Source organism: Chroicocephalus ridibundus, chromosome Z (assembly GCF_963924245.1).
Source record: "Chroicocephalus ridibundus chromosome Z, bChrRid1.1, whole genome shotgun sequence".
In the NCBI taxonomy this organism is placed as follows: domain Eukaryota; kingdom Metazoa; phylum Chordata; class Aves; order Charadriiformes; family Laridae; genus Chroicocephalus; species Chroicocephalus ridibundus.
Genome location: NC_086316.1, coordinates 43,548,459 through 43,557,831, shown reverse-complemented (window position 1 = coordinate 43,557,831; position 9,373 = coordinate 43,548,459). Strand labels below are relative to the sequence as shown.

General features: G+C 37.7%; 1 protein-coding gene across 1 annotated transcript in view; it reads right to left on the bottom strand.

Annotated features, from left to right (window-relative positions):
* Nucleotides 1-2,144: 2,144 nt before the first annotated feature.
* FRMD3 (FERM domain containing 3) overlaps nt 2,145-9,373 on the bottom strand; it is a 141,539-nt gene continuing 134,310 nt past the window's right edge. Inside the window, exon 14 of the mRNA XM_063320805.1 lies at nt 2,145-5,543. Within this exon, the coding sequence (XP_063176875.1) occupies nt 4,948-5,543 (596 nt within the window). The 3' untranslated portion in view covers nt 2,145-4,947. The remainder of the gene's footprint in view (nt 5,544-9,373) is intronic.

The following is a 9,373-nucleotide window of genomic DNA, read 5'->3' as shown; positions in this document are numbered from 1 at the left end:
ATAATACTGAAAATCAGAAAATATTTTAAAGTGGTTTTAAAAACAGACTTTTCGCAAGACATTACGTTTAGTAGATCCTTCGTTATAGATTCTAAATAGGATATACAGGACTGCAACTGAGAGGCTTTCCATGTTCTTCTATCTACAGCTCTTTCCAGTAATATATGCCCTATTCAATCAATGTAGTTAATTATTCTTTAATCAAAGAAATGTAAGCTATTTCACCTCAATTTCTAGTCCATTTAAACCAATTATGTTCTCTTCATCTAGCAGTGTGAGTGACTAGCAATTAGTAGGTGGTATTTGTTCATCAGGACGCTGATGAAGATCCTAGGAGCCACCACTTCTCTGAATTATCTGCCATTTTGTGAGCTCAGCAAACATATCTGGATCGAAATTAAGAGCAAGTTAACATAGAAAAACTCAGAATTAAATTAACAAAGAAGGTAATTTTTCATGCTCATGTTTCATTTTTATTTTTGTAACAATTTTTGCACCCCTCTACATGATTGTGAAGTAGAAATTAATGCCTTATAGTTCGTTGTAATGCAGAAGCACTGAGCTGTGGTGGTTGTATCAGGAAAACTTTCCTGATAACCAGTACTCCACAGGTTTAAATTCCCACTGCATCATTAAGCATCACTTCACCAGGAACAGATAGTGCCCATGTTTTCTAGGAGGGAACTAGGAGAGATGTAGAGGGCAAACTGTGAATCCCCGTAACAGCATAAGATGGGATTGCTGCAGGGAGTTCATCTGGTTGAGATGAACAGCAACAACCTGCCTTAAAAGAAAGGAACTGCAAGCAAGACAGCTTCAAAACGCTCCTACAAATCTCTGAGGATAAGGCTAAGGAAGGATCACCTTTGTAGAGGGACAGAATGAATAAGACTATGGGATCAAAATGTCGTAGCGTGACATTTAACAGCCACGAGAGATCTTCACAAGGTGTCTCAGAAACCTCTTCCCCCATAAAACACAGGTCTAAGAAAACCTACAGCAAACCCATGCAAACAGAAGAGACAATTACTTCCTTTAGGATTTAAACAAAAACAAAAACCAACAAAAAAACCCCAAAAAGTTGAGAAATGCACCTTGACTTCAAGATGAAATTTGTTGCATTCCAGTGCTTGTGATCTCCAGTTTGGCCAACATGGCTGTTGTCAAGTTCTAACAGTTACCTACAGCAACCATTAGCGCCAATTAATGCAACCTCATTTCTTCAGGTGCGCATTTGGCATGACATTTCAGTGAGTTGTAATTTTAGGGAGATTTCGTGTGTCATTATTCAGAAAGAATTTATGACAAATGCCGAATTTCTACCCAAAGCACACAAACTATTTTCATAAACTGTGGCAAGTACTTAGAATGCAAGCCATGTTGAAGAGGATATGCTATATTCTTAACGTTAAAGAAGGAATGCAACCCCCTTTTGAAGGCGGCGTTATAACCTATGCCATTTTAACTGAATAAACAGGTATACCTGTACTATATAGTCCTCGCCCTTTACATTTCATTTCGACAGTCCATTTACATCTTGGCACTTTCTACTCAGTAGAGACACGTCTGTGTCTAAATGTTTTATGTGCTCACGAAGTAGCCGTGGTTTCTCTGACTTAGCTCCCCAAAAGGATGTTCAGTTTTCTCTTTGCAGACTGTATGTTTCTTACCAGATGCTTTTGCACTGTCTGAGCTCCAAACCAACTTAATGTAAGCAAGCTCCATCCAAAAGCTGCACGGCTCTGTTTGCGTCTAGGCCAGATCTTCCCACCAAAAGGTTGCAGCCGTGTGTCTACAGCCAGGGCCTGACTTTAAAACCAGACTTCTCGATTTATATTCCCTGTGTAGTAATTTTATTTCGGGACAAATTCAAGACTGTGACTAACTCTTACGTGGTATCTGGGCACACCATTAGGCCCTTGTGTAGTACATCTGAAGCCATGTCAACCACAGTTTATTTTAAAGCACCTTGTTAGTGTCTCTCCAGCTGATGAATAATAAAAAAAAAAAATGTAAAAACATCCTGTAAGAGTCCTAAGAAATCTGTACTATATCAAGTACTGACTAATTCTCAACAAAAACTATTATTTACGAAACATCTGTCACCACAAGAATGGTCATAACTGCAGAAAGCTTTTCTCTAGTGTATTTTTATTAGGGATTCCTGCCATCATATCAACATACAAAACAATCAGGATGTTGACATATAGAAATGTGAAATTCACTGTACAAAGATAAGGCTCAAGTTACAGGTATATTTTCCCCTTAGTCTCCATGAAATAAAACCATTTTTAATTCTTCCCAGAGTTGTGTTTATAAATGTTAGACAAACCACAAAATAGATTTCAAGTACATAACATATTACAATATAATCCAAGCACAGACAGAAATACACAATACTGTACCTATAGATGCTCCATAATCCAAGTCTGTCATCCTCACCAATAAAATACTAGACTGCTACTCTCTCAAAATATCCCCATATACTTCTGTTTGTGTTGTGTGGTTATAGGACTCTCATGACTTTCAGTTAAATTACTTTGATAGACCAGAGAATATCAGGAAGGAAGGGAAGAATTTTAAAAGGCCAGGCCTGAATGTATGCACATGGTTAGTGAAGGCAGTCACGTGTGCACACACACACTCGCATTTAACCCTACATAAAACCTCACTGCACTGCACGTTTTCTGAGATTATGTTCTCATGCAACTCAGCTATTTTCTGACAGAGTTAAATCAAGCATAACAATACTCCCAGTTCTGGAGTGCTGTAATGTACAGGGACAAGACTATATTTTTGCGCATAGGATCTCACTTTTTTTTTTTTTTTTTTAAACAATTATCTCACTTATATAGGAGTCTGTATGGAACCATGTCTCCATAGTCCAGCAGGATGCCGGTTCTCACAGCCTTCACCACTTGAAACACCTTTTCCGAAATAATGCAAGTGAATAATTTCCTGTTAAGGCCAAATGTCTACTTTAGTTCACTCTCCATTTCTATTAGGCTTAACGATTACTACCTCGTGGGAAAGGATCATTTAGCTGCAAGTAGCACAAGAAGAAATACACATCAAGTAAGTAATCAATAGTGATTCTTCTGGGGATCAGGTTAGCAAGAACAAACAAAGACAAGAGAAAAAAGGCCGTTGTTTAATTTGGCCTTTGTCAGTCGGGAAATGAATAGCAATCCAAAAGTTTTCAACTGAGAAAAGGAACTCCTAAGCCCTGTAACTGTTTTGTCCTTTAAAAACGAGAAGATTAGAAGGGAAGGAGAAATCCTCTAAGGAAATTGCCATTTTCAAACTAGACATTTGCAAAGGCTTACATGAGAAAGCCAAGCAAAACCAATTCTCTGACACTGATACTAAAGGAATTTATTCAGTAGGAATTAGAGATGTGGTTACAATGTGTTAAATGCACATCTGATAAAACAGCCTTAAATATGTCTCCAATTCACAAATCTCTAAGCAGGAGAAAGACTCTGAGGGCAAAATCAGAGTTCCCTAGTTCAAATACAAAATACATCTGCACTAAGATAGGGGGGGAACCTTCTCCTCTTAAATACAACCTCTGTGGTACATTTGAGGGCCTTCAAATGTTCTCACCGTTGACAAGATTTTACTTAAGTATATTCTCTAAGCTATACTGCAATACCTTTAGATATACAAATCCATGTTACATGAAACAGCATTAGATCATGTAACTGGGCTTGTAATAACAGGGAAAGAGGGTAAGTATGCTGCTATATGTGAAAGGAAGCATATTAGTATGCACAGAAAATACGTTGTCTTAGAGATTAGTAGTAACGGGCATCAAGGATGAAGATGCATCTCTTAAAGTGTTTAAGCCTTTAACTGTGAGTCAGTACAGTACTTTTATGTCAGCGGTACAGCCTAATGCTTTGCTTTTAAAAAGGAATACATTTTTCTTCTCTATCATTTTTAAAAGTAGGTCACTCACCTACTGATTTAGCTAGGGTTTTGGCTTTTTTTTTTTTTTTGGCTTTTTTTTTTTTTTTTTTGCTACTTACTATTATCTTCTTCCATGTTATGTACAATAATCTACATTTAGACTGAAGACTCCCTGTCTTCCAAAACATACTTGGACTATCTTGTAGAGACTTTCTACAGCACTGATAAAGTGTAAGACAACCTGACAGGTAAAAGAAAGGATCATTACTTTTCAGTTCTGCTCACTTCCCCAAGCTTTGCAACTGTGCCTTTCAGAAATTCCTCTGGTGTCGTTTCACCTCCCCCAGGCAGCCCCTTCTGAACTTGAGTGAACTTTCCATATACTTCCCAAACCACAGTCCCTCTGCACAGAGCTACATTAAACTCATTCATTCTCCATCCAGTAGTTTAAAAACAAATCATTGCTAAAACACTAAAAACACCCTACATGCCCTTGTGCATTATTCTTACCAATTTGTACGTTTAAATAACATCAGAAGTTGTCTTTTGCTAAAAATTTACCAAAATATTTTAAACACATAAAAATGTAAAAAACCAAACAAACAGGAAAACAAAACAAAAACAAAACCTCAGCATAAACATTGCTTGTATAGGCATTGGTTAGGAGAGACTGCTGCACTAAGGAGTATATTCAAAAAAGTTTTTCTTTCAGTTTCATTGGATTTAGTGTCATGGATTGAAAGGTTAAGGATAATGAAACTTATTGTGACCCCATCCTACATGATGTAATAGATGAGCTGGAAGTCTGAAGTGCAATTAAAATAAAGCTTCTTTTTGGTTACTGAAAGGCGACTGTATAAGCCTGTAACTAAAGGGGCAATTTAAGTATGTAAAGGGAACTTAAAAACCTGAAGAGCCTGTAATGAACTAGATATGAAGACAGCTACCAACTGATGGCCCCAAGGACATTATGGAAAGCTGGCCCTAACTGAAATTTTGAATATAGCCCTTAGTTGTATCATATTTATTTAAAATTTAAAAGCTGCCCAGCATGTTACGAATGAAGTTTATTTTGCAAGCCACCCACTGCCTAAGGGGGCAGTAATATTCAATATGAAACTGCTGAAACTCCGGCGTTTGACGGATCTCATGGAGAAAAGAGATTTGAAGGTCCGACTCCAAGAGAACAAGGAGAAGAGGGAACACAAACAACAACAGTCCAAGGCCTACAAGGAGAAGTCTGGAGAAACTCTTCACAAAGGCATTCACCTCTATGTTGCCCATTAGAAAGTCATAGCTCCACCTAAGCGCTCTCCGAGCTTCTTTCAGTTCTTCCTCCTCTGCAATCAAAAATGCATTTTCATCTGCTTCCAGCTCCTCAAACGAATCTGTATCATCTTTCTCATTCTCTACTCTTGGGCAGGTATCAAAGAGCATGTCAATCTCATCATCAACAGGGGTGGGCAGCAAGCTGGCACTAGGATTGTATACCAGTTCTGAGATGGTTAAAGGTTCCTCTTTCATCTTCTCTTCCTGTTCAATGGCAAGATCAACATTCTCCCCAGTGTCCTTAACTGGGGAGCTGGAAGTCACAGGTACTGAAATCTCATCTTCCTTTGGCAGTTGAATACCTGTAAAAAAAAAAAAGCAGACGAAAATAGTGATCCTAACTTTCTGCATTCTTGTTGGCAAAACTCAGTCTTCCAATACCATCTAATAGAGGTTGGAAAGAAGATTCTGCAATCATTTTATATATTGAAACCACACCATACACAATTAGCAAAAACTGGAGAAACTTTCTGAAAAGCTCCAGAGCAGGGCAACATCTTTTACAACAGTACACCAGATCTGCTAAATTTTGTCTGATGCAGCTACCACTAATAATGGTGTAACGCAAAACAGAACACAATAGCTCATTTTGTACCTGCAACCAGACTTTTGATATAAATGAATACCTAGTACATATGTGAATTGGTGCTATTTCGTATCTAATAATAATAACAATCACAACAATAATAATAACAACAACCACCCACCTTTATTTCTTGGCAATGAATGAGGACAAAGTCATAAGCTAATGGGTGAGGTTGGGAATTTTTAACAGACCATGACATTAAAAAGAGACAAGAGATTATCATGATAAATTCATATTAACAGTACAGAGGATAAAAGGAGAGGAAGGCTGATGCACAGTATGAGGATTAGATATCATTGAAATGGGACAAAAATGCCTCACCTCTTTAAAAAGCTGCCTCTCCTTATGTCTCATTTTTCTTCCAATCATCTTTCTGCTTTTCATACTTACAGTCTCTTTTCTCCCTCTCCTTTGAATTTCTCTCTCCCCTTACAGAGGAGTCTTTCTTACCCCTACTGGTACGGTTGTTTCTTATGATCATACTCTCTGCCCAAGCTCTCTCCTCTCAAAATTTACTACCCTTTTTCCAGTCCAACACTAACAGCACTAAGTCTGCCAAAAAATTCTAGCTGTTTTGCAGCTATATCAACACTGCAGTGACTGCTGTTAGTTCTCAGCTGCAGGAGTGGAAGGGAGGAGAGTCGGGCACAGAGCTCGGACAAAGTGATGCTAAAACAGTTTTAAATTTGTCCCATGTCCGACACTCATTACCATCATCAGATGCCATGTATGTGCAAAAGGAACCGACAACACACAGTATCATGTGCAGCAGTTAGTACTTCTCGTTTTGTGATGTTAAGTAGCTCTCCATTCTTTACTAATGACTAATCCAAATATAACATATAGACAGGTGTATAGACATATAGTATGTAACATGCCAATACAAGGTTACATGACTTATCCAACAAGTAACTCAGGAAACTCATGTAAAAGTACTACTTATAATTCAAATTAGACCCATTCTTTGATTTCAGTGAAACATCTCCATACAAGGTAGCAAACTTTGACATCATCAAAGATTTATTCCAGTTTTAGTGCAGTAAAGATTAAGGTTCGAAGAATTTAAAACAACAAGGTATGAAAGAAAATGTATTATTACAGAAAAACAAGTAATCTGAAAAGCAGTACATTTCCAGTGGTAACTACACAAGATATATAATGGTTTTCAGTGTGAAGTAAAAAGGTCTCAGCAAGCTCTATTAAAGTTTTCTATTAAAGGATGGCAAACAAATAAAAAAATAAACTAAGCAAAAGGCTCATTACAGTAATTTTCAGATGAGGGAAATAAAGCATGATCTGTAACATGCTATAAGGAATAGATGCATCAGCGTTCTGTAAATATATGATACACAACAAAAATTGAAAAGCAAAAATCCCAATCATAAAGACATCTACAATATATAGGAAGATACACAGCTTAGGTACATTTTGGATCACCATCCTAAGCTACCATTTTAAACAGTAACTCAACTATAATTGACCAAAATTTTGCAAAGAATCTCACTTTGAGATCAGAAGCCTTTTCACATTTTTTCTTGAAAATTTCACTGATTTTTTTTTTTTTTACATCATTAGTCCTAAGAACTGCAAATACCATTCACTGTACTGAAATTATTAACTTTGTTTCTGAAACCTACTTTCCCTCTATCTGAATAGATAGCAAAAGAATATTCTTATGCCATTGGCGACTGATCATTCAACTAGCAGTAGGCATAACTACATTTCAGTGAAGTTGGTGACACTTGATTTCTAGACTTTCTCAGTGTTACAAATTTTGCATTTCTTGAATGACAAGGTCTTACAATCTCTATTTTCAATTACTTTTTTTTTTGGGTTGGGTTTTTTTTGCCATTTTATATCTAACATGACTGCCATGGTCAGCTCAGGACATATCCACAAAAATCTCAGTTTCATAACTGATACCAGACTTGTGCACTACCAGGTCACTCAGCAGTAGACCTGCCCTGAGACAGACACAGGCACATGATCAGATTTCTGACAGAGCCCGAAATACTCAGTATTTGCAGAAAAATCTGCCAACTAAGTTAACTTGTTTTAACAACCAAGTTAAAATGCCAAAATTTTGTAAATGAAATTAAACAAGCAAATTATCACTTCATGAGATGGGGCTGCTGCACTAGGAATCTTAAAGCTTGCTAAGACACTTCCTCATGGAAATATCTGCCATAGTTCCCTACTGTATGCCAAAGTGCCTGACAGTTACCACAAAATCCTCCATGTGACCTCTGCAGCTCTGTTAGCATGTTCTCCCAAAATGGGTAAGTAAGGTACTTACTAAGGTACCCCAGTTTATAGACTTCCCAAAAACTGGGTGAGCGTTTGCTTGTTAATATCTGGTAACTTTAAAATTATACCGAACTTAGTACCACTTGGGATGAAATGCCAATAAACGCAACATAAAATACATGACATGTTACACATATTTCTAAAAGAATAAGAAATGACAGAAAACTTGCACTTTAAACCTACTTACATGAAATCGCTCCTTGAAGAAGCCAGCTCACTCCTTACCCGACATGGCAACTTTCTGGATCCCCTTCTTAATGCACGCTTTTATATGCTTTGCTATATTCATTGCAGAAAGCCTCTTCATTACAGAACACCACCCTCAAAAAGCATCCCCCCCTTCAGTAAAGCACATTAGCTATTAAAATATATTTCCTCTTTTAAGTCTTCCAAATGGCCCAGACAGATCTCTGCCCTGTAATTTGTGATCTTTTCCTGCTGTCTAGGAGATAAGCTGGCCATGCCTCCAGGTGAGGTTTCACAGTCTGGCTAAATCAATCAAAAAGACCATTTCTGCTTCCTCTCATTTCATCCCTGAGAGAGCCAGACCATAAATATAACCTAGGAAAATATTTTTTTCTTCCCGGGTTAGTTCTCTGATGGTTTTTCTTCCCGAAATGGCTTGTCAAACGTTCTCACGAGTACGGCACGTTACTGGGGACAGAGAGAGGGCAGGAGTGCTCCTTTCAGCAGCACCTAGCCAGCAGATCTGCACAGCTGAAATTAAACCTTGTCCTCAATAAAGAAAATGCAGGTGTCTCTCATCAGCTTGATTTGACTGCCTTGCTAATAATTCCTTGCCTCAACTACTCTGTCCTCTCCTATCACAGCCATTTTAGAAATTCATCACATTTCAGCACGAAACGTGTTTTGTGCTGGAACTTACTGCCTACCCCAGTCTTTGCATTAACAAATATGCTTGCCACGGTCATCAAGAGAAGGATGCAAACTGACTGAAACTAGACACAACAGTATGTGAACACTAAGGGGTGAGAAGAGAATTGGGGGCATCTTTCTCCTAAGCATACTGTAACAGCAGGTAATGCTGGATCACCAAACCATACTCTTAGTCATCTAAGAGTGCACTCATGATATCTTAAAATATAAAAGCCAAATTTTTTAAACTCTGGAGGCCAACATTAAGCACCTAAACATGACTTTAGATACACAAGTACTAAATTTGATTTTCAAATATGCTTTTCACTTTCTCTAAAAAGGAGTGAGGTAAACTGAGCCATT